This window comes from Coregonus clupeaformis, chromosome 26 (assembly GCF_020615455.1).
Source record: "Coregonus clupeaformis isolate EN_2021a chromosome 26, ASM2061545v1, whole genome shotgun sequence".
NCBI lineage: Eukaryota > Metazoa > Chordata > Actinopteri > Salmoniformes > Salmonidae > Coregonus > Coregonus clupeaformis.
Genome location: NC_059217.1, coordinates 24,429,596 through 24,456,041, shown reverse-complemented (window position 1 = coordinate 24,456,041; position 26,446 = coordinate 24,429,596). Strand labels below are relative to the sequence as shown.

Here is a 26,446-nt window from a genome sequence, read left to right as displayed (position 1 = left end):
ATCAGAATCCTAATGTTAAAACACATCAATACATATGGCTTGCTGGATGATACAGTATAATTAATCATGTACAAGGCTGTGTCTGGCATGGAGAATAGCATTTCATTGGCATAGAAAATAAAGAATGGACGGTCCTTTCTCCAATCTGGTGAAATTCTTAAACATGTATTTTCTCTCTTCCCTGTTCAAGTCAATATGTTTTCTAGGTGTCGTGGAACATAAGATTGATCATTGTTCCAGAGGAGGGATGAGGATTGTTGGAAATTGACTAATTGACCTGAAATTATAGATGTGGATTAGTAGTAGTGACTAATGTGTTATGGGTTAGATGGAAAGATGTATGTGCAAATGTATTTATCAGTGTATTCTGAGGAGTCCCAAAAACCAATGCATTAACGTTTTAAGGAATTGTGAGAGCGGAATGGAATGTGACTGGGGGTGGAGATCTGGGTGGCTGATAAATTAAGGAAGTGGGTAATAGAGTCTCTGGGAAATGGTACCACTCCTCTATGTATATTGTTACAGGAGACAGCTTGTAGGAGATGACAGCTAACTGTGCACAATATAGAGACTACTATTAAGTTAAATTGAACGTCACACATACCCAGATCATGGTGGGAGTAGCAGATATAGTGTAGTAATTTCAGACACTATTGTCAACTTTCAGTGAGGGGTTTGTCAAAGAAGGTACAACGCTTGAAAGAATAGCTACAGATCCCTGTTTACAGGAGGCAACATCACCGGAAGGGAAGTTCACTGTAATAATATCATCACATCTCCTGAAGAGCATGATTAAGGAACATATGACTCAGAGTTTTGTTAGGTTGGATACTCTTCCAAAGCCACCACAGGACTCATGCCACATGAAGTGGTAACTGGGAGACCGATGGGAGTAGACCGATGCTGTTATTCACATGTCACAAATTAGTGATCTGGCCATAATGGGAGATTCTATGTTGTCCTATTGTTAGGAAATTACCCATGTGTTGCAGTGTGTATATTCCCAGGTGAAAGCTGCACATGAGAAGCAGGCACCAGGAGATAACCGAGAGCACAGGCTGAATTCTGGAGATCGAGTGTACATCAAGATCTACCAGGCGGGGGGTGTTGGGACGGCGTTGGTCTGGTCCACACACAGTCCTCCTTACAGCACCTGCAGCGGTAAAGGCCACAGCCGCTCCTCGGTGGGTTCACACTTCTCACGTGAAGCGAGATCCAGCTGCATAATATGTGAGCCGGAAGCCGCCATGATGGAGGAGGAAGGAGATGGGGAGCAAAGTGAAAATGACATGACTTGGGAACACCTCTTATAACCTGTGGCCGGAGGGGGAAGACTGGGTGAAAGCATGAGGATGTTTTTTAGGGCCTTCATTTTTGTGGAACCCAGCAGAAAAGTATCCTGAAGGCATAGAGTCACGTGAAGAGAGAGTGGGAATAGTCACATTATCAAACTTTGTTTTTTCTTTGCATTTATAATTATACATAGCTTAACACATTGTTAATACTGTTATGTTTTGTGTTTCTCTTTGCTTTTCAAGTCTTGTGCTATCACTCTCTTAGGAACCAGAAGCTGAAATGGAGGAAGTCAACAGCTCCAGCGAACATGTTATTATCAGTGTTTGACAAGAAATGAAAATAAGAGTGTGCATGGTGTGATTATAGAACAGAGGCCATAAGTCTCGGAGTTTGTAAACCTAAGTGTTTAATTTTTTGTTCATGTTTTATTATCATTGTTTGTCCATTCATAAGTAATTCCCAAGTTTATATAATTGTGAACAGTATGGAGTTAAATGTTCAAAGGGGGGACTGATGGGTTCTGACTTCTAAACTTGAAATATTGTTAATCATCAGTTATCCTATAGACATGAGGAGTGACAGTCTGGTTTATACACCAGAAGTTAATGGTTATCTGTAGGAGGAATGTATATGGTGGAGGAAATTAAGCTTGGAATGTACTGCGTAAAGGAAAGGTTGCAGTCACTGATAAGGGTGGAGAGCTGTGGATTAGTGAGGAATGGGGTCGAGGTCAGGTCAGGTCACATTAAGGGAGAAGGAACAGTTTATTGCCTGCATCACTTAACGTCCTGCCTAGCAATGAAGATGTAATGTTTAGAGGGAAGGAGGAGGTCACCTACATTGGAGTATATACAGTGAGGGAAAAAAGTATTTGATCCCCTGCTGATTTTGTACGTTTGCCCACTGACAAAGAAATGATCAGTCTATCATTTTAATGGTAGGTTTATTTGAACAGTGAGAGACAGAATAACAACAACAAAATCCAGAAAAACGCATGTCAAAATGTTATAAATTGATTTGCATTTTAATGAGGGAAATAAGTATTTGACCCCCTCTCAATTAGAAAGATTTCTGGCTCCCAGGTGTCTTTTATACAGGTAACGAGCTGAGATTAGGAGCACACTTTTAAAGGGAGACACTTGTCCACAGAAGCAATCAATCAATCAGATTCCAAACTCTCCACCATGGCCAAGACCAAAGAGCTCTCCAAGGATGTCAGGGACAAGGTTGTAGACCTACACAAGGCTGGAATGGGCTACAAGACCATTGCCAAGCAGCTTGGTGAGAAGGTGACAACAGTTGGTGCGATTATTCGCAAATGGAAAAAACACAAAAGAACTGTCAATCTCCCTCGGCCTGGGGCTCCATGCAAGATCTCACCTCATGGAGTTGCAATGACATGAGAACGGTGAGGAATCAGCCCAGAACTACACGGGAGGATCTTGTCAATGATCTCAAGGCAGCTGGGACCATAGTCACCAAGAAAACAATTGGTAACACAATACGCTGTGAAGGACTGAAATCCTGCAGTGCCCGCAAGGTCCCCCTGCTCAAGAAAGCACATATACAGGGCCATCTGAAGTTTGACAATGAACATCTGAACGATTCAGAGGAGAACTGGGTGAAAGTGTTGTGGTCAGATGAGACAAAAATCGAGCTCTTTGGCATCAACTCAACTCGCCGTGTTTGGAGGAGGAGGAATGCTGCCTATGACCCCAAGAACACCATCCCCACCGTCAAACATGGAGGTGGAAACATTATGCTTTGGGGGTGTTTTTCTGCTAAGGGGACAGGACAACTTCACCGCATCAAAGGGACGATGGACGGGGCCATGTACCGTCAAATCTTGGGTGAGAACCTCCTTCCCTCAGCCAGGGCATTGAAAATGGGTCGTGGATGGGTATTCCAGCATGACAATGACCCAAAACACACGGCCAAGGCAACAAAGGAGTGGCTCAAGAAGAAGCACATTAAGGTCCTGGAGTGGCCTAGCCAGTCTCCAGACCTTAATCCCATAGAACATCTGTGGAGGGAGCTGAAGGTTCGAGTTGCCAAACGTCAGGCTCGAAACCTTAATAACTTGGAGAAGATCTGCAAAGAGGAGTGGGACAAATTCCCTCCTGAGATGTGTGCACACCTGGTGGCCAACTACAAGAAACGTCTGACCTCTGTGATTGCCAACAAGGGTTTTGCCACCAAGTACTAAGTCATGTTTTGCAGAGGGGTCAAATACTTATTTCCCTCATTAAAATGCAAATCAATTTATAACATTTTTGACATGCGTTTTTCTGGATTTTTTTGTTGTTATTCTGTCTCTCACTGTTCAAATAAACCTACCATTAAAATTATAGACTGATCATGTCTTTGTCAGTGGGCAAACGTACAAAATCAGCAGGGGATCAAATACTTTTTTCCCTCACTGTATATCTGTGCTGGTTGGAACATGTCTTATGCAGCTATGTGACCCAGTGGGTGAATACACTTGGTTTGAGCTTTACTAGTCGTCCATCGGTTTTGACCTTGTTATTTAGAACCTAACAATAGCAAATGGTCTGAATACTTATGTAAATAAGGTATTTCTGTTTTTGTTTTTTTATACATTTGCAAAAATTTATAAAAACCTTTTTTCACTTTGTCATTATGGGGTATTGTGTGTAGATTGTTGAGGATTTTTATTTATTTAATCCATTTTAGAATAAAGCTGTAATGTAACAAAATGTGGAAAAAGTCAAGGGGTCTGAATACTTTCCGAAGGCACTGTATGATCAATAGTAGTCTGTGTGACTAGGGGTAGACAACAACCCTCAGTAACATAAGAGAAACAGGCATTTCTAACTTGTAAAATAGTTTAACTTGTAAAAGCAAGCTCACCGGATCAATTTTATTTGCTCTCATTGATGAGACGTGTATTGACTGACTGCTGTATGCCTGGGACCTGCAGAGATGTTCAGAATATTTAACTATTGATCAAAGCCTCTCATATTATATTTCCTTCACATTGATGTTAGCTTAAATCGGCTGTTAGTATTGAACATCATGATCTGACAACATTCCATAAAGGTTAGCGAGAGTGATGCAGTATAAAAATGCTGCTCCGCGATATTTGTTCCAATAGAGGGGAAATTATGCAAATCCATTCTGCAGGGATCAATAGAAAGAGAGGGAGAGAAGAGAAGAGAAAGATACTAATATTGACAAAACACTTTGGTTACATGATGGATGTGTTACGCAATGACTGCCAGGCCTGCATCAGAGAGGTTGCGCCAAAGGGCTTCTGTGTGATATTCTGATTGTGTTGGAGAGAAGAATCTTCATGATCAGGACATTGCCACTCATGTGCGCTAAGGCTCTGTAATAACAGAACTCCCCAGTCCTGACTTATTGTTAAGTCAATGTGAGTTCACTCAGAAATCCTTGGACTATTTGTAACAGAACATTGTCTTCTCTGACTCCATGAACTATGCAAACTGTGACTCAACAAAGTTATTTCTGGACGATACTGAGCAGGAGACTGACTGCAATTTTCATCAGGTTGATGAAGGTCTGTGAAAATGAACTAAATCACCCCTTCAGTGGATTTAAGAACATTTGTCTATACCAAACTGATTCCTAGATTGGGCTTTGGAGCTTGTGGCTCACTCTGAACCACAGTCATGTGGGCTTGGCATCTACTGTCAGAACAGACATGTCTGAAACTGAACATATGGAGTGAAATTCTGATTTGGAATACCAACATTTGTTGATGCTATTGGATATTTGTGTGTGTAATGATGTTGAAATCAATACATGATTAACTGTCCTATACTGTACATATGAATGGTTAACCACTAAAAACTAAAGGACAAAGGCAAAGCTTTTGAACTCATCTCGTTTTCTTTTCCCCTCTCTCTCTCACCCACAGTTACACTTGTGCGAGTCGCAGGAGAGTTTTAATTTGCGGTCCATTCCTCTTTATAGCGGTACTTGTGAACTGGGAAGATGTGCCAGCGCTGAGCTCTCGTGGTCCTCTAAAATCCTCCTTGTTTCTTAATCACCAGCAACTAAAATGTAATTAGTCATTAAAATTCTTCCAGCGGATCCCCCTGCCTCAGGGGAGCCATTTCTGGGCTGGGTCTGCATGTGCTGCTGGGCCAGACACTGTGTGTATGTGAGAGAAGGAGAGAAGAAGAGAATAGAGGAGAGGAGAGAGAGGGAGAGACAGAGAGAGAGTGCGTGTACACGCATCTGAGGAGGCAGAAGCTTTGTCTGTCTCTCTGTGGAGTGGTTCTGGCACTGTGAGACATGTAAGGTTATGATCCTGCCTACTGTTCCCTTCAAGAGTGTGGTTGGGAAACAATGGAGAAGCAGAAGAGACTATTGGCAGATCAGCAGGCTGAGCACTGGGCTTGTGAAGAACATGCTTGGGAAACTGTTCTGCTTTTTAAGACTGAAACTGTGCAACCATGGAAATACCATGAATTATTGAGACGCAGAATGTGTCAGACATTCTATTCCATGACCATTTAGGCTATGCCGAGGTTGATTTATTTATGATGGTGGTTTGAAACTAGGTAAAAAAAAACGGGAGTCTAATTAGCATTATAATTAGAACGCTTTTATTAATCAAAATCCCTGAGTTTGCATGGGCTGCGTCTCAATCCACTGCATCCGCCGGTGTCGGCCATTATGCCCTGCGGTGGAAGGCACCTGAACTATAACAGTGTTTATGAGACCAGGAGACATCCCGGAAATGGCGCTAGAAACGATTTGGACCCAGTTCTGAAAGCTGATACTCTCCCGAACACGAACGTGTCATCCGTTTTGCTCTACGAAGGCTAATTGCATTAAGGCCGAATTCAATGTTCCATCAAATATTTTCTTTACATGTATTTTTTATACATACAGGGGTACTAAAATTCAAAATCAAATAGCTAAAAGGTCCATCTTATGACAATCTTAAAATAATGACATATGTTAGCTAAGTAGATATCACCATCTAGACGCTTAGACTCTAGGGGGTAAGGGGAATATCAAGCTGGCTAGCTAGTACTATAGTCATATGAACAGATGTGTTTTTCACGGCCTTGACTTTGCGTGTTGTTGTTTGTGGGCTGTGTGGAACAGGTCTTGTGGAAGCATACAGTAGTTGCAAATAAACCGGCATGCTCTAAACTTGATCCTGCTCTGCTCTGCTCTGCCCCAGTACCAGGGCTGATTTATTCTGCTTAGGCAAATGAGTGTGGCTTACAATGTGCTGTACTCGTTCTGCTTCATCAATACACATTACACATAACATTGGAGCCTGCCGCAGGCAGACGAAACCTCTGAAATGGATCTAAGAGCTGTGCAATGGAAGTCATGCTGCATGATTCTGCATCATGACAATGGTTTCATCTCTTTGTGTGCCTGTGCTCGGGTTGTGAGTAGGGTGTATTAACTCTGATGAACATACGTTTGTGTTTTTATGTATGTGTTTGCGCACATTTGTGTGTGTTTAGACCAATGCATGTGTGCTGTGCTGGCTAGGGAGTTTGTTTCTGTGGGTGTGTGTGTGCATGTGCGTGTTAGTTTGTGTGTGTGTATAAACGAAAAGGCGACCCATGGATACCTGTGACCTGGTCCACCAGGATGCGGGAGGTGATGATGCGTCCATACTGGGAGAAGAGCTGCTCCAGGTCCTTCTGGGTCATGGTCTTGGGCAGACCACTCACATACAGGTTAGCGTCTCGAATGGAGGCTGAGCTGGGTCGTGCATATGACACCTGAGGAGAAGGGGAGAATGGGGTAGAGATGGGTATTAGATATACAGTGAGGGAAAAAAGTATTTGATCACCTGCTGATTTTGTACGTTTGCCCACTGACAAAGACATGATCAGTCTATAATTTTAATGGTAGGTTTATTTGAACAGTGAGAGACAGAATAACAACAAAAAAATCCATAAAACGCATGTCAAAAATGTTATGAATTGATTTGCATTTTAATGAGGGAAATAAGTATTTGACCCCTCTGCAAAACATGACTTAGTACTTGGTGGCAAAACCCTTGTTGGCAATCACAGAGGTCAGACGTTTCTTGTAGTTGGCCACCAGGTTTGCACACATCTCAGGAGGGATTTTGTCCCACTCCTCTTTGCAGATCTTCTCCAAGTCATTAAGGTTTCGAGCCTGACGTTTGGCAACTCGAACCTTCAGCTCCCTCCACAGATGTTCTATGGGATTAAGGTCTGGAGACTGGCTAGGCCACTCCAGGACCTTAATGTGCATATTCTTGAGCCACTCCTTTGTTGCCTTGGCCGTGTGTTTTGGGTCATTGTCATGCTGGAATACCCATCCACAACCTATTTTCAATGCCCTGGCTGAGGGAAGGAGGTTCTCACCCAAGATTTGACGGTACATGGCCCGTCCATCGTCCCTTTGATGCAGTGAAGTTGTCCTGTCCCCTTAGCAGAAAAACACCCCCAAAGCATAATGTTTCCACCTCCATGTTTGACGGTGGGGATGGTGTTCTTGGGGTCATAGGCAGCATTCCTCCTCCTCCAAACACGGCGAGTTGAGTTGATGCCAAAGAGCACTATTTTGGTCTCATCTGACCACAACACTTTCACCCAGTTCTCCTCTGAATCATTCAGATGTTCATTGGCAAACTTCAGACGGCCCTGTATATGTGCTTTCTTGAGCAGGGGGACCTTGTGGGCGCTGCAGGATTTCAGTCCTTCACGGCGTAGTGTGTTACCAATTGTTTTCTTGGTGACTATGGTCCCAGCTGCCTTGAGATCATTGACAAGATCCTCCCGTGTAGTTCTGGGCTGATTCCTCACCGTTCTCATGATCATTGCAACTCCACAAGGTGAGATCTTGCATGGAGCCCCAGGCCGAGGGAGATTGACAGTTATTTTGTGTCTCTGCCATTTGCGAATAATCGCACCAACTGTTGTCACCTTCTCACCAAGCTGCTTGGCGATGGTCTTGTAGCCCATTCCAGCCTTGTGTAGGTCTACAACCTTGTCCCTGACATCCTTGGAGAGCTCTTTGGTCTTGGCCATGGTGGAGAGTTTGGAATCTGATTGATTGATTGCTTCTGTGGACAGGTGTCTTTTATACAGGTAACAAGATGAGATTAGGAGCACTCCCTTTAAGAGTGTGCTCCTAATCTCAGCTCGTTACCTGTATAAAAGACACCTGGGAGCCAGAAATCTTTCTGATTGAGAGGGGGTCGAATACTTATTTCCCTCATTAAAATGCAAATCAATTTATAACATTTTTGACATGCGTTTTTCTGGATTTTTCTGTTGTTATTCTGTCTTTCACTGTTCAAATAAACCTACCATTAAAATTATAGACTGATCATTTCTTTGTCAGTGGGCAAACATACAAAATCAGCAGGGGATCAAATACTTTTTTCCCTCACTGTAAGAGATGATGGACGTGACTGTAGCATAGCTTTTGTCTTACATCTATGAGAACATTTTGAGCCTACATCATTGGATTGTATTTTGTCCATGGCATTGGCAGAGATGTCTGTGTAACTTGTTTTTAATGACTTGAATCACAGGGCTTCACCTGACTGAGCTCGTTTTAATTAGCACATTAGTTTTCATCTAAAATCCATTTACACATTAGCCTTGCAGACCCCACGCAGAAGAGGTGTGAGGAAAGGTAGGTAGGCGCCAATTTATCTTCCGTTTCATTTGTTGTATTACATTTTATTTGTGTACTGTAGCGAAAGGCTCACACATGAACCCTCATCCCCATCAACCCTCATCCCCATCATTAATATGGAAGTATTGGACAAAAATATATCTGTCGCTATCTTGTTAATGCTGACAAAAAAACAAATGCACTCACGCATACATTAGATGTGTGTGTGTGTGAGAGAGAGAGAACGGGAGAGAAAGTGTGTTTACAGCCTGTGCATGAGGGTGTGAGAGAGAGAGAGATGAGAGCGCGAGAAAGAGAGAGAGAAAGAGGGTGAGACAAAAAGAGGTGGTTTGGCAATCCTAATTTGGTAAGGGGGGGTTGTATGGGGATGGCTTGTGCTGACTCTAACTGTGCGAGCTGAGCGAGGTGGGTGCCTTCTCTCACAGATCCCTCCACAGCTTTGCAACACCCATTTAGAAGCTATCATTTCGTTAACTTTTATTTTCAAAGGCAATATAAGCTGTAGAATTACACTACATTGGAAGCTAGTATTTTAATGAGTTTAATGAGACCTTGATGTTTAAGTTGTGCCATCGTAGCTCTCTCCTGAAAAAGTCCCTGTGCTTTGTCAAACGCTGTTCTAATTTCTCGATTGCGATCTGGTTTTCCTCTTTCAAAATGTTAATCTGATTAACATTGCTGACTGGGGGAGCTTTTCTATCCAGGGTTTTCATTAGGTTTAACATTTAGAGGCATAAGCCATCAAACACTGTTAAACTTGTACAAATATGATGGATATGCAAAACATCTCAGTGTAATCACAGGATATCCAGTTTAACTCTGAAGGCAAAATAATCGGATCACTGGCAGTTAGCTTCCCCTTTGCCCTTCTTTCCTTTCAAACTGTCTTTCCTTCTATCCCCTTTGGTTCTAATCCATCCCTTTCTCTCCTTCGCTCCCTGTCAGCCAGCCCCAGATCCATCAACACCTTCACTAGCTGTAAGAAGTACTTCTGCATGTGAGAGTGAAGTGTGTGTTGGAGTTTGACGAGCGTGTGTGTGTGTGTTCTTTCCCAGCATGTAGCCCTGCTCTTCTCACCTCCAGCGGGCTCCTTCCTCTCACACCTCCACAGGGTAGCAGCACCAGAGGTGCGCTGAGAAACTCTGAGGTGTCATGGAGGTGGAAACCACGTTTTAAAAGACAGAAAAAGACCCCAGAAAGACACCACCTGCGTGTGTGAAACTCTGTGGTGAACTGTGCCGCCCCTCTTTGTTTTCCCCCTACAGTGAGGCAGCACTGTGAGGAAGTGTTATGAGGGTACCAGAAGGGAGAAGTGTGTAGGGACTAGGAAGTGATGTGTCTGTGAATATTATGTCCACAAACAAATGGATGGATATTCCCAAAGGCTTACTGTACACTACCATGAGAGCCTACATACTAACTACAGTATTGTACTACATCAAAAACACGTTTCATCAGTTGAAGCCTTGTGTGAAACTGGAAAGTCATATCAAGGACACTGAGTTCTTTAAGTGTCTTCTGTAAAGAGGGCTCAAAATGTTTCCTCTGCACATTGGCGTATCAACTGTCGTTCAGTGACACCACAAGCAGCTCTCTCTTCTCTCCCACCAGAGCCTCACACTGGGCTGCAAGACAGAGCTGTCTGCTGCTATTAGTGAGTCTGTCTTCATTTTCATGGCAGCTTAAGATAACCTCTGGTGCAGATAGAAAGGCCCGTAGCACTGAATGGATATTTCAAGAAGATAATGACCTTGAACACACTTTACTAGAAGTTGTAAAAGGGGCCTTTTTCTTCAGTGCTACTCAGAAAAGGCTTATTGATATGGGTAGCACAGTCAAAATAATGGGTTTCGCAGTGGCAAGAATACAAAGGGCTGGCCTTACTCTCTCATGCAGAGAGGGACTCTGCTGCTATAACTGAGTGCCAGGGTGAAGTCTAGATGCTGCTCCGTCTGACTGGATAAGATGGATAGAGACAGACAGAGGGAGCTGTACAATGTGGAACGCTGTGTGTTTGAGAGAGAGAGAGAGAGAGAGAGAGAGAGAGAGAGAGAGAGAGAGAGAGAGAGAGAGAGAGAGAGAGAGAGAGAGAGAGAGAGAGAGAGAGAAGAGGACTGTGCGTGTGGGGGAAGCGGACGTCACTTACTGGTGTGATTGCTCTTTGGACGGTGTGTGTGCTCCAGGATGATAGACACGGAAGATTGTTCCCGCTTTATTACACACAAGCTGTGGGAGGAAAGAGGCTGTGCTAGGGCTGGAGATGGGATGAGAGCGTGTGTGTGCATATGTGTAGCTCTGAATATGTTATGGTTTTTGACAGCGTCATCAAGAAGGCTCTTCTCTCTAGCCCAAGGGGACTGGCCATGGCACGCTGGTGATTCCTAAGTGAGCTGGCTTCCTAAAAACATGCCTGGTGCATTGGGGACTGGGGAGGACTGGGGAGGACTGGGGAGCGTCACTGCTACAGTAGTGTGGGTTGGGGGCCTGGGTGCTAGCTTGGCCCTCTGGTGCCCCATCTCAGCAGAGTTCATTAGTGAGGGAGAGTGGCAGAGGGACATTACACACACGGACCCTGTGACTCATCCTAACTCCTGTCAGCTACGCTCAGTGGGTGAGACCTGCGCTGGAGTAACTGTGGGTCATGCTGACTGCGTCACACTGACACGCACATGGATACGCGGAGGCATATACACACTCACACAGCTCTGGTTGGCTGTCTCCCACGACCTTGCCTCTCAGAGCCCACTTCAAAGCACTGTGCTGGATTGAAAACAGGCCGGGCTGTGTTGATCTGGTGTGGCTGCTTCCCTTCACAAAGTTGACTTATCATGTTCAAGGCTGTCGAGGGATTGGGGATTCTGTATGGGCTTTTCCCATTCAGCTCGGCAGGGTAATCCGATCTGATTAGATTTAGAAATATGTTACTGAGAGGGCTTGGATTATGGTAGCAGAGCAGATTACAGTATGGCTTAAAGCGAACAGCATAACGGAGCTATATGAGAGGATATAGTATTTCTGCTCAACAAGTAGAGATAAAGTAGGCCTACTATATAAAATGGATGTTGAGTACACTAATACAACCATACCACTAATTAAATTATACTTACACATTTACCCTTCATCTTTATTTGACGTCCCAACCAATGCAATATCAATTTGAGTCCTCTAACTTTAGGCAGCATGTAATAAATGTGTTTTCCTTACTCCGTCTGAAAATCGTTCTAATTTCACCTTCATTTTGACATTTATAAATTAATTAGCATATCAGTTATACCTCACGGCTTTTAATGCGTCTGACTCTTTGATTCAGCCACCCATTCATTTGAATTCGCTCTCTCTCTGCATGTATGCAAATGAATTCCAACAATCTACATGGGAACTGAAGCAGTGCAGTCCTTATCACATGGACGCTGGGTGAATTGATATTCAGTGTACAGAAGGTGTTTTCCAAACGGACTTACCTTAATCGTTTTGGTTTGAAGTCTGAGTCCGTTTAATGTGTTGATGGCTTTCTCTGCATCCTTTGGGTCGATGTAGTTGACAAACCCATAGCCTAGACTCTGCCCTGTAAAACAAGAAAGAAGAGCATTTTTACAATACAGAATTCTACCCAGTACATATTAAATTGGTACAGATACAAGTCAAAATAATGTCTTGACAACTGGCTTTTAGATGTGATTTTTATTTTAAAAAACATCTGATAGCGTCATTAATACCAGATTTACTTTGACTCAATATTTTCCTGACATCTGTAGATATTTCTTTCAGGCATTGCCTGCTTTCATGAGCTAGTTGACTTTCAACAGAAGCCCAGAGCCACTGTGGCTGTGTGATAGTTACAAAAAAATCTCGCCACACAAGTGCCTGGCAAGTCCAAGTGGAGCAACGCACTTGTAGCCATTAATGGAAACAGACAACAGTAAGTCCACAGTGGAAAAGACAAAGTGAATCACAAATGTAGAACAGCGCTGCTCTAGCACCAAATAAATAGCATCCAAGGCAGGCAGGCTGCAGCTTTGGGCCAAAGGGGAGCTGTACTCCTCGCATGAAACACCTTGTGTCCTGGAGAGAATCTCATTGGTTCACAGCAATTCTTACCGCTCATCTCGCTGACACTAATCTGACAGCACCCTTCGGAAAGTTAGGACACTAAAATAGAACTACGCCGTTAACGCCAATATATCCGTTGGCCTGTGGACATGTGTTCAATATCAAAGTGCCTTTTACAAAGACTTCTCTTCTCATACTCCTCAATGTGGGTTGACAATAATTAGCCAACACAGCCAACTGCTGAGCGGCTCCCCACTCCCTGTCACCTTCTTCCTCCCATTTCTGCTGCTTCACAAGTAGAATTTAAGACTAAACAAGCATAGCTTACAAAAGGTTAGCAGAAATTAAGTGTGCTTCCGAAGCGCACTCATGCAGAGCTGCCTGGATGTGCTGGGTTGTGGTTAATGATACAGTCCCACAGCACTCATGCAGGCAGACAGGCGCTGTGTGTGGAGAGAGTCTCCCATCATAGCCCCTCCATGCTCACCCTGGCCATCAGGGCCCACACTGTCATGTCCGCTCTGCCAAGCACCTTCATACAGTACAGGTGTGTGTGTGTGTACAATATTTGTAGGCAGATGTACTGTATGTACACACTCCCTCCGTTTCTGGTGCAGTCCACAGTCCAGTGTGTCTTTGGGAGTTCGCACCAGTCACTGTGCCCAATCCCACCTTGGCAAGGCTGGAGGGGAGATCGGGGTGTGCCTGCACCCCCACCCCTACCTGCCTGGCACCACTCCCCAGGTGAGTGGAGAGATGGGGCGAGGCAGCTGCTTTCAGCACGAGGCAGCTCCAATAGGGGATTCCACCCACCAGTAAGAGCCCACAGCAGGGGGCCATGGACTGGCTGCCTTCCGGAGACAACGCCAACGCACAGACAAACACACTCATGCTGTATGCATGCATGCAAGTTAGGAAAATGTTGAAATTATCGGAGCAAACTATGAGCAGCGGAGGAGAATACACTGCTCAAAGTTACGCAATGAAGAGAATGTACACACACGCATCACACACACCCTGACAAGGTCAGAAAGCGGTGGTGTACTGACTGTGGGCCAACATATGCAGGCAAACTCATCTAGGCCTGTTACAACAACGGCTCGCTCCGCACGCACGCAGCCCAGCAGGTTCAGCCCAGCATGCTGCCTGCCTGAAATAAACACGCAGGCCTAGCACAGCACAGCACGGTTCAGAACAGCACAGATCAGCCAAGCACGGCGCAGCATAGCACACAGCATGCCTTAACACAGTTCTACACAGCTCAGCAAAGCTACTACTGTAAGATCACTAAATAGCAGTACATAACAGGATAGCACAGGTGTTTTAGCACAAGCCTTAAATGTTATATTTTTATATAAAGGCGTATTTTCTGGTTGTTTACTGTGTGAGATATATAGGAATCTAGATCAATGTGTTACTAGAAAGGCTGAGTGCCATTTTTAAGGATTGTACAAACGCCATTAAGGATATTATAGACAAACATCTGAAAGAAATGCATCTCAGGAAGCTGAAAGAACCCATTAAGATAGCATAATAAATACCCTTTAATGGAGGAGCAAACCGAAAACTATCCCTATGCCGTTTAATTAGTCTAATGGATACATTCATGTATATATATTTTAATTAACAATTAAATTCGCAAACCGAAATGATGCATTGCTGTTATAATGAGTTTTTAATGATGATAGATCTTAATTTCCTTGACTTTCCGTTCCTAACCACGGCATGTCCATCCCATCCCCAAATCTGGAGGCGTTTGAACAACATGTACAAAGACAATGCTTAACATCCATTAAAGGGATATTTTTCATAAATAAACAGCTTAGTAATGTCAGTGGTGGGATCGTGCCCAGCTCCCTCATTAGGATGAGTTGAGCTGAAAGCACAGGGCTAATAGTTGTGTGTGACATAGTGGATCCCCCCCTCTTCGTGATCCAGAGTGGTGCGTTGATTCGTAGCAGGTGAGCGTGGGGGTAATTGAGCTCATTAGTTGTGACATTACCACAGTAGTGCCATAATGCTTCATAACAGCTGTCCCATTATAGCTCAAGCCACTACTAATGAGAGAGAGGGCCGGGGTAATTGACACCACCTCACCAGGTCTTCACCGCTCCCTGTACAGTCGAAAATAAATACGAGAGGGAAATAGGTACAAGTGTACCAAATGTTTTTCCTTGGCAAATCACTGCTATTTCCAGTGAGTGGCTCCTCTCGGTGGTGCTACAGTATAACTAAGCCATTATTTGTTTCATGAAGAGCAGCAGGCTGCCGAATGTGTGAGAGGAGAAAATGGGTGTGTTTCTAGCAGGTGTCCTGCCTCTCCCAATGTGGTGACTTATAGTGCCACACACACACACACACACACTCACACACACACAGAGTTGCCTGCTGGGGCCTCCTGTGTCACTGCTTTCATGCACTTATGGTCTTCTTTCCTTTTGTATGACCTTACCTTCTAGATATTAACAGTACCTTCCATTCTATTTATTGATACGCATGACTGTCCACAATATAGGATCTAACCTAGCAGCAAACAATATCCTTCTGTGATTGTGCCCTTAATAAAAATAAACATGAATTGCCTGTCCTTAATATTTCACAATGGTTAAGACAACATTGTGATGCGCTGTATTAATATGACAGACATTATTATATCCTAAGCTGACCTCTTCTCTCTAAACCCCCATGGTCTGTCTCTGAGTCCCCACTCCCTCCCTGTCAGTGAACATGGCTTCAGTCTGTCATATAAGATGCCAAGGGATGAGAGGGAAAAGTGCACTGTGCACAGGATGACAGTGCTATGAACAGCTGACGATAACATACCTTGATAGCACCAGGTTCCTAAGGTAGAAACAGGTAAATTGGTTTGGTCAGTCTTAAACTTAGCCACATTTAAGATATGGAGGAAGAAAGAAAACATTTCCGTTTGTCAAAACAGATGTGAATCATCGTGTTGGTTCCTTAACAATTTGCCCTTGCTGCAACAGCAACTTGGGATGGTGCTATTTTAGACCAGCACCCTTCAAAATATTTGCGGGAGAAGTCACCAACTAATATCCAGATGATGAAATATACACTTATACAAACTTATAGAAGTTACCAGTTCAGTATTATGTTTTTAGATGGGAGGAGAGAGTACAACAACTTTTGTTTGCTAATCTCCTAAAGAAAGTTAAATTACCTAATGTACAGAATTATAATATGATTGAATATACATTCATAATTCATACTTTGAATCTACATAAACCACTTACTGAGTGCTTTTAATAGGAAAAGCTGACAGAGGCTAAGTTCATTCTGACTGGCCGTAAATAGCTAAAGTAATTTAATTACAGCAAACGTGGACTCAGAGCTATTAAGCACATTTTGTATGCCACTATTTACCATTGCCTTTTTGGATATGTTTCACTGTTTTTCTCTATTAGCTTACAGCAACAGTATAACACTGTACAATTGACAAATATTAGGTCATAATATATTCAAACCTTTGACTATAATGGCATTCAAATGCTAATACAGCCTTACTGTAGCTTTATGTGCTTACATTAGTGTGACTAAAATGCTGACCAAATAAACAGTAGCACACATACACTGGCTCCGCTCAGATGTCTGTTCTCTGGGGTTGCCAAGGTAGCAGCAACTGTAATATGCAGGAGTCTCCCACCCACCCCGAGTGGCTGCTGCCTGAGGTGAGTTGGATGGAAGCCTGAAATGTGTGGGATGTCTGGGATGATAGCAGCATAGCAGGAGAGAATCTGGGACACCCCAGCTCCGTGACGTCAGGCCTGGATATGACAACAGTGACAGCAGCAGCCGGAGCCGGGGGAGTCCTGCAGAGAGGGAGGGGACCAGTGATGAGCCAGCCCGGCCCTCAGGCCCTCCAGATCTGAGGCCCACAGGGGACTGGCTTACTGGCCCACTCTCTCTCCCAGGTATAGGCCACTCAAACAACACAGAGTGTGGGGGGAGAACGGAGGAGAGAGCAAGGATGTTTTTAGGCCTGGAACGCTAAAACCTATGTGTCTCCTGCTGGCGTCTGTACTTATGGGCCTGGCTAGTCTGTAATACCTGGCTTAAGGGAAGATGCCAGGTGATCCTTCTAGCTCTGACTCTACTGATAGCTAAGTTATTGAGGAAAAATGTGCTTTCTATGCCTGTGATATGTGGTTGTCCAACCTAGCTATTTTAAGATGAATGCACTAACTGTAAGTCGCTCTGGATAAGAGTGTCTGCTAAATTACTAAAATGTAAAATGTAAAGCGCCTTTCAAAAAACCCAAGGACACGGTACAGCAAAGAAAATAAAGAAATAATATGACAATAACATAATAAAAAGCTACTTAGCTTAGCTAGGGCTGAGTAACGGGGAAGCTAAGTTGAGGGGAAAGCCAGACTGAACAGGTGGGGTTTGAGATTGTTTTTGAAGGTGCAATAGAGTCAGAGCTGCGGGATGCTGGGATGCTAGGGGGAGAGAGTTCCAGAGTTTGGGGGATGCTAGGGGGAGAGAGTTCTAGAGTTTGGGGGATGCTAGGGGGAGAGAGTTCCAGAGTTTGGGGGATGCTAGGGGGAGAGAGTTCCAGAGTTTGGGGGATGCTAGGGGGAGAGAGTTCCAGTGTTTGGGGGATGCTAGGGGGAGAGAGTTCTAGAGTTTGGGGGATGCTAGGGGGAGAGAGTTCCAGAGTTTGGGGGATGCTAGGGGGAGAGAGTTCCAGAGTTTGGGGGATGCTAGGGGGAGAGAGTTCCAGAGTTTGGGGGATGCTAGGGGGAGAGAGTTCCAGAGTTTGGGGTAAGCGCAGCTGAATGCCCGGTCCCCCATGGTGCACAGTTTTGTTTTGGGGATGGTGAGTAGTCCAGAACCAGAGGAGCAGAGACAGCAGGAGGGTGTGTGTGTGTGGAGGAGGTCAGAAAGGTATGAGGGGGCTAGGCCATGTAGGGCCTTGTAGGTGAGCAGTAGGATCTTGTAGGTGATGCGGAATTTGACAGGAAGACAGTGAAGGTGATGTGTTCTCAGGGTTTGCTGCGTGTGAGGAGCCTGGCAACGGAGGTCTGGACTTACTGGAGCCTATCCAGGCCTTTCCTGGACACCCCGAATAAGACTCCATTGCAGTAGACCAGACGTGATGTAGCAAAGTCATGTATGAGGGTCTCCGCTATCGGGTCCATGAAGGATGGTCGAAGTCGGGAGATGTTACGGAGGTGGAAGAAGGCGGATTTGGTGATGGATTTGATGTGGGGCTGGAAGGAGAGAGTGGGGTCCAGGATGACACCCAGGTTTCTGACCTCGGATGATGGACAGATGGAGCAGTGGTGTACCACACACCCCCACAGCCCCTGCAAGGGGGGGCCCCACACTCCAAAAAATTACAAATAAAATGTTTTCCTGGAGGTCGCCCCCCCCCCCCCAAATGACATATGAACACATAATAAGCCATGGTAAAAACATTTTAGAATTACAGGAAATTAGCTGTAAAACTGCAAAATGTTCTGTCTGCCCTATAGCAAAATGTGTAGAATTGCTGGAAATGTGTTTTAAAAATGCTAGATTTTCTCAGCCTCATTGCAAAATGTGTAGTATAGCATGAGATTAGCTACACAACTGCAACATTTTCTCTCTGCCCCATAGCAATATGTGTAGAATTGCAGGAAATTAGCTTTAAAACAGCAACCTTGTGGCACACATTTGTTGACAGCAGCTGGGGGGGAATTGGAGTTCCAAGGGACACACTGCTTTCTGTCAGCCAGGTAGGCCCGGAACCAGCTGAGCGGATACTGATTCAGATACGTGTTCATCTCATCCAATGCCAGCTATATTCCCGCTTTCTTTTACCTTCTATAGAGCTGTGACGGTCATGGAATTTTGGATGACGCTAATTGGCCAGCCAATTGACCGCGGTCTACATAATAACCATTTGAATAGCAACAACAACAAAAAATGTCCCTCACCCCTGACTGCATGTGCTGCTATAGAAATAGAATGAATAGAACAGGCGTCCCTATTCAAGTCAGTGATGGCATAATGGGTGGACTGGCGGCCAATGCGAGTGTACCCATAGGAGCAACGTAAGAAGTAAGGAGCAGGAAGTAAAAGCAGGACGTGTACCTAGGGCCGTTACGGTGACCGTATTACCGACTTAAGGTCACCGAAGGCAGTCAAATTCCACGTGACTGTTTAGTCACGGTAATTAGGCTTCTCCAAGCTCTGATGCTGCTGATGGTCATTAGTAGCCTACCAAACTTGATAACTGCCTGGTACTCAGCACTCTATTGTCCCTCTAAACACTCTGACCTCAATGCAAATGTGTTCGAAAATCGAATCAAACACTTCATGAGAGCCCATGAGCTCATGTTGCTCAACATTTCTATAGGCTATGCAATTGTGTGAGAAAACAGACTGATGGCCTCTATGAAAAAGAGTAGGATCCCATCAGCTTTCTATAGGCTAGGCCTACTGTATTTATTTCTCAACTTTCCTAATATTAAGCACATTGCTTCTCTTTACAACAGGAGTATAGCCTACCTGGCTGGCATGAAAATGAACCACAGGAAAAGCGTCCTCCATTCACTATTTAAGTGCATAGATGACATGCCAGGTAGGCTCGAGACAGGTGCATGATAATGGTCCGTTCTAGATCAAAACAAATTTCACACATATATTTTTTAGTATACAGTGGGGAGAACAAGTATTTGATACTCTGCCGATTTTGCAGGTTTTCCTACGTACAAAGCATGTAGAGGTCTGTAATTTTTATCATAGGTACACTTCAACTGTGAGAGACGGAATCTAAAACAAAAATCCAGAAAATCACATTGTATGATTTTTAAGTAATTAATTTGCATTTTATTGCATGACATAAGTATTTGATACATCAGAAAAGCAGAACTTAATATTTGGTACAGAAACCTTTGTTTGCAATTACAGAGATCATACGTTTCCTGTAGGTCTTGACCAGGTTTGCACACACTGCAGCAGGGATTTTGGCCCACTCCTCCATACAGACCTTCTCCAGATCCTTCAGGTTTCGGGGCTGTCGCTGGGCAATACGGACTTTCAGCTCCCTCCAAAGATTTTCTATTGGGTTCAGGTCTGGAGACTGGCTAGGCCACTCAAGGACCTTGAGATGCTTCTTACGGAGCCACTCCTTAGTTGCCCTGGCTGTGTGTTTCAGGTCATTGTCATGCTGAAAGACCCAGCCACGACCCATCTTCAATGGTCTTACTGAGGGAAGGAGGTTGTTGGCCAAGATCTCGCAATACATGGCCCCATCCATCCTCCCCTCAATACGGTGCAGTCGTCCTGTCCCCTTTGCAGAAAAGCATCCCCAAAGAATGATGTTTCCACTGCCATGCTTCACGGTTGGGATGGTGTTCTTGGGGTTGTACTCATCCTTCTTCTTCCTCCAAACACGGTGAGTGGAGTTTAGACCAAAAAGCTCTATTTTTGTCTCATCAGACCACATGACCTTCTCCCATTCCTCCTCTGGATCATCCAGATGGTCATTGGCAAACTTCAGACGGGCCTGGACATGCGCTGGCTTGAGCAGGGGGACCTTGCGTGCGCTGCAGGATTTGAATCCATGACAGCGTAGTGTGTTACTAATGGTTTTCTTTGAGACTGTGGTCCCAGCTCTCTTCAGGTCATTGACCAGGTCCTGCCGTGTAGTTCTGGGCTGATCCCTCACCTTCCTCATGATCATTGATGCCCCACGAGGTGAGATCTTGCATGGAGCCCCAGACCGAGGGTGATTGACCGTCATCTTGAACTTCTTCCATTTTCTAATAATTGCGCCGACAGTTGTTGCCTTCTCACCAAGCTGCTTGCCTATTGTCCTGTAGCCCATCCCAGCCTTGTGCAGGTCTACAATTTTATCCCTGATGTCCTTACACAGCTCTCTGGTCTTGGCCATTGTGTAGAGGTTGGAGTCTGTTTGATTGAGTGTGTGGACAGGTGTCTTTTATACAGGTAACGAGTTCAAACAGGTGCAGTTAATACAGGTAATGAGTGGAGAACAGGATGGCTTCTTAAGGTCTGTGAGAGCTGGAATTCTTACTGGTTGGTAGGTGATCAAATACTTATGTCATGCAATTAAATGCAAATTAATTACTTAAAAATCATACAATGTGATTTTCTGGATTTTTGTTTTAGATTCCGTCTCTCACAGTTGAAGTGTACCTATGATAAAAATTACAGACCTCTACATGCTTTGTAAGTAGGAAAACCTGCAAAATCGGCAGTGTATCAAATACTTGTTCTCCCCACTGTATGTAAAGACAAGATTAAATTAAGAATAGTGTGATGGGTGACAATATTAGCCTATCATTATATATTATCACTTGTGAATGATGCCCAGCGTAAGGCAAGAAACAATGCATACCTTTTTTTTGCAACTTTTTCAAATCACACCTAGCCCATAGGCCTATATGTTTTTATAAGGTTTGTATCACAACCAAAGTGCCCAAATAACTTCTTAAAATTAAGCACATGAATCCGCTTTACAACGGATGTAGATCCTAACTGGCATACATACGCAGCGCGTGAGTTTCAAGTTTTGGGAAGATAATTTTCATCATAAAAATGCACCTTTATAATAAAAGCATTACATGCATAATCACATTTGATAATGGTGTTTTCCCGCTAATAGAACATTCACGCTTATAGCCTACTGCTGTGTGTGCATTGCTGCGCTTATAATGTGAAGAAATAGCCTAATAGTTTATCAACATTTAATTTGGGATCTATCGCATCCTACAACTGTCCCAGACTATGTTTGGAATATTATTTTTTCCCGCACATAATAGAATGCCAACTTTTGTACTATGGGGGATAGTATATTGACATAGGCTAGTGCTTTTGCTGTTCATTAGGCCTACTCATCTTGTTGGCTGACAAAAAGTAAATGTGAACAGTTCTTCCAATATCTTCAATATGCGCCTCGGAATTGGATGAGGACGTGCAGTTGCATCCCTGATGTGTCTGTTTTCACTTGTAGCCTGTGAGAAAGACCCGATCACGTGACTGAGAGCCATGTGAGTCAGAGGTGCTTCGGACCAAGCAGCACGAAGGGAAAAGGGCATTATAATGATTATATTCAGCCCAAGGGCACAATGGACACTGGCCGCAAAAGGCATGTTTTTTTAGGGGGCATTACGGCCACACAAAGGGGATGCTGCCGGGAAATTCGAGGCATTATAATAATAAATAATAATAATATGCCATTTAGCAGACGCTTTTATCCAAAGCGACTTACAGTCATGCTTGTGAAATTGTGAATGAGAGACTGATGAAATGTGTACAGCCTGCACAAAAAAAATGCATAATTAGAGTCGCATCATGCAGCCTTAGAATGTATAAAAAATTAATACATATAGCCCAATGTTTGTATCACAACTAAAGTTACATAAATAACTCTAAATTAAGCATATAGGAGTACCTGTTTCTTCGTTAACCGCTCAACACAGAATAGCTGCATGTGCGCACTCCCTCAAATCGTTTGGAGAAAATATCCTTTCTATTTTATTCAATTGTATTCTTCATAATATAAAATACTATAAAATAATGCCACAGAATTCTAAGCAAATCTTGTCTGCTAAATGAACTAGTGTAGCCCACAGCCATATGATATAGCCAGATCAGGGCCTAACTTAAGGACAACTTAGAGTATGCTATTCTGTTCTTCTGAAACAGGCTAGATTTTCTTCATATCATGTTTCTTTAGACCTGTCTAAAATAAATAATGGATTTATTGTGAAGGTGTAGACTATATTACATGGATTTATTTGACTTTTTAAAATGTAGATGTTCCAAAGGTCTGCATCAGTGGCTTGTACGCTATGTGTGGAAGCCAGAAGATACTAAATGTGTTTTTGTTAATTAACGGTCAATTACCGTGAGACCCGGCAGTTATATGCTCGACAATCACCAGCTGATGAAATGTCATGACCGCCACAGCTCTAAGTGTACCCATCAATATGTACTGTGATTTGTTGATTCAACTCAACTGACATTACAAAAAACACATTCCATTGCATTTGCCACATTAGTTAACATCATTTGAATGAACATTATACATTACCATGGAAATGATTGCATCGAGTGTACCCATGAGCTTACCAGTCAAATTGCCAGAGTTAGAGGTTCCAAGCCCATTATATTCATGGTTTGCTACAACACCTTGCTTGTTTCAGCAAGGGGCAACAAAGTTTTATCACGTTGTTAAGAGTCCATTTTATTGCAGAAACGGACTCAACCACACAAATGCTGTCCCGTCTTTAGTCAGTTCTTCGATACAAAAAACTATTTTTTTTAAACGGTTATTTTATTTTCATGACGGTCTTCATCCATTACCGTCGGTTACACAGTTATACGGTAATTGTGCCAGCCCTAACCTTTTATGATTTCTGTCTTACAGTATATTAATGTATTCTGGATTCAACATGCGAAAGTTGATTTGAAATTAAGTCAATAACGTTAGGTGTTTCACTTTGGTCCAATGTAAGAGCTACCAGCCTAATTGTCATACTAGCTAAATTGTTTATATTACACTGTTTTTATCCTCAGTGTTCTACGGAGGAAGCTATTTTACGCATGCTTGCATCATATTAATTGTTATATGAACCAGTGAGATTCATGTGAACCGGAGGAGGGCGAATAAACACTGTGTTTCTCTCTGTAATGCACCGCCATTAATTCCTGATGCTCATCACTATGGAAGGTTTGATTGCGCAAGAGCTTGGTAAACAAACAGTTCCAGCAACAAACCAACAATACAAACCACGTACTGCAAGTAAATAAAACAATATTGGTTTTGACTGTGAACTCAATCTGAATGTATATTTTAGTATCAACAAAGAGATGTGGGTAAACTGAGTGAAACAGTGCATTTTTTATTTCCTCCCTGTCAGACCAATAAGTTAGCTGTGTGTGTCACAAGGAGGATTGGAGAGATTCCACACACACCTGTCTCAAACACGAGTTTCACACTCTCTCGGCTCTCAGATGCACAGCGAGGTGTTTCAGGGCCTACTACGCCGTAGCAGACATCAAGTAGGATGAATAATACATACACTACATCTGCTTTTCTTTTTTTTGCATTGTCAGAGTAATTTGCGTCAGTTGACCCATATAGGTAAAACTAAGGGAAGGTGACTGCATTGATTTGTACAGGGATCATTGTTGTCCTTGGTCAAACCTTACAGAGTGGGGTATACGCTGTAACTTAACATAGTGTCCCGTGATACAGCCAGGCTCAAAATGGCACCACCCAAAAGAGTGAGACCAAAGGCCAGTGCTATCACCATAGGACCAAATGGAAAACTAAAACAGAGGAGGGACACAGCAGTCATTGGACCAAAACTGTGTCCACTCCCTGGGTCTTCAGTGAAGGCCACTTCAAATGAAGAAAATATTTGAAGAAGATGGGTCTTGTATTCCAGTGCAGTAAGCATTTACTGTGTGGAGAATATGAACAGATGATTGTCTCAGCATGTAAAAAGTATCTCTCTTATCAGGAACCAAATCACAGGCACATTCAATTCCTGTTACATTTATTTTCTGCCATGTCATTATGAATACAAATGCATTCATTTTCCTAAAGAAATGCAGCCAGCGCAGAAAATGATCCAGAAAAATGGGCAACTGACGAGGAACCAATTCCTGCCTTGGCGGTGTCTGATCAGTAATTTCCATTCTCTGTGTGCTGATGGCCAGAAACACTAACACATTCCTAATGTATTCCATTAAAGGTTGTCATTCAATATGCTGCCAGGTCCACAAGAAAATCACCAGCTCTCTCCAAAGGCGTATGTTTATTTATTTTATTAGAGGCTAATAAAACTGAGGATTTTCATCTTAATAGCGGTCTTTAAAAAGAATCTGTTGGAGAACCATCTGTCAACGCCTCAAACATACCCTGTCCTTCACTTTAATAATTACATACAGCTTCTCCCTTCCCAGAGAAAGATGGAACCTACTACCACTCAATACAACTCACTTTATGTCTCTCTCTTTAGTTTGGTCGTTAGCCTGAGAGAAAGTTGAGGGGCTGATGTGCCAGTGTCAGTGAGGGCATGTATGGGCTCTAGCGATGTGCATGTAGGTTTGCCTTAAATAAAAGATTAACCTGCAGGTCCCTGGTGTATTACATGCACAGCAGGAATGCGTAGGTAAACAATCTGAGGTGGCACTTCACTGAGCTGAAGTCAGCTGGCCTGACAGACGAGCGCAGAGTGGATGGGCTGGCTGGTACCTCATGCCGCTCTTGCTTCATCAAAGCTGACAGCACCCGGTCCGGAGAAAGGAGAAGCCTGTCTCTTACAGCGCTGAGGCTTAGGTAGCTCTCCTCACCTTGTCCACAAAGACATCCTCCTTCCTTTTGAACTGCCGTGTAAAGGAATTTCACATTCTGTACTTCAAAAATGGACAGTAACTGAAAGGGCAGGAGGGTGAGGCCTAGAAGCACTATTGTCCTGTATGTGGTGCTTGAGAATGTAGCGTTTAAATGGTGTTCTGGTCAAATGTCTAAAAATGGATGTTTGGAAATGCACAAGAGAGGGCTCAGGGCCCGTATCCACAAAGCGTCGATCAGCACTCCTACTCTGAGACTCTTTTTGGATAAGGGCCCTAGTGCTTCAAAAATAGTCCTCCCTGAAACCTAGCTAAGTCAGTTAATGATGCCAACTGGTTTGCATGCAGCCTCCTGGCATTCCCTCTACTGAGAGGGAGAAGCGCTTTGTTAGTCTAAAGGTTTGAACGATAAAATTGCACCCATGGGAGCACAACACAGACATGCACCGCAGGAGGGGAATATTTATAACATATTTTGTGTTCCTAAGTCATACGAGACCTCGTACGGTAGAAAATAACTTTAAACGTTAACAGAAATGGCTTCACTTTCCCATTTAGGCCAGGGAGAGCTTCCTGTTAATCATGTCTCCTTTTACTCTCTCCAATATAAACTATTAGGTCTCCCCGTCTACTGTGAATCACACATATGGGAGAAATAGATGAAAAATGAGTGTACAGTCGTGGTCAAAAGTTTTGAGAATGACACACATATTAATTTTCACCAAGTCTGCTGCCTCAGTTTTTATGACGGTAATTTGCATATACTCCAGAATGTTATGAAGAGTGATCAGATGAATTGCGGGCATGTATGAATTGCAATGTGGTCCTCTGTAGCTCAGCTGGTAGAGCACGGCGCTTGTAACGCTAAGGTAGTGGGTTCGATCCCCGGGACCACCCATACACAAAAAAAAAATGTATGCACGCATGACTGTAAGTCGCTTTGGATAAAAGCGTCTGCTAAATGGCATATTATTATTATTATTATTATTATTATTAATTGCAAAGTCCCTCTTTGCCATGAAAATGAACTTAACCCCCAAAAAACATTTCCACTGCATTTCAGCCCTGCCCAAAAGGACCAGCTGACATCATGTCAGTGATTCTCTCGTTAATACAGGTGAGA

General features: G+C 43.5%; 1 protein-coding gene across 10 annotated transcripts in view; it reads right to left on the bottom strand.

Moving 5' to 3' along the window:
• The window catches only part of LOC121540247 (ELAV-like protein 4), a 91,168-nt gene that overhangs the window by 20,821 nt on the left and 43,901 nt on the right, over positions 1 to 26,446 (bottom strand). For all 10 annotated transcript variants that reach the window (XM_041848967.1, XM_041848975.2, XM_041848970.2 and 7 more), the window contains 2 exons: positions 12,396 to 12,499; positions 6,884 to 7,037 (listed from right to left, as the gene is read on the bottom strand). In XM_041848967.1, coding sequence (XP_041704901.1) covers positions 6,884 to 7,037; positions 12,396 to 12,499 — 258 coding nt within the window. The remainder of the gene's footprint in view (positions 1 to 6,883; positions 7,038 to 12,395; positions 12,500 to 26,446) is intronic.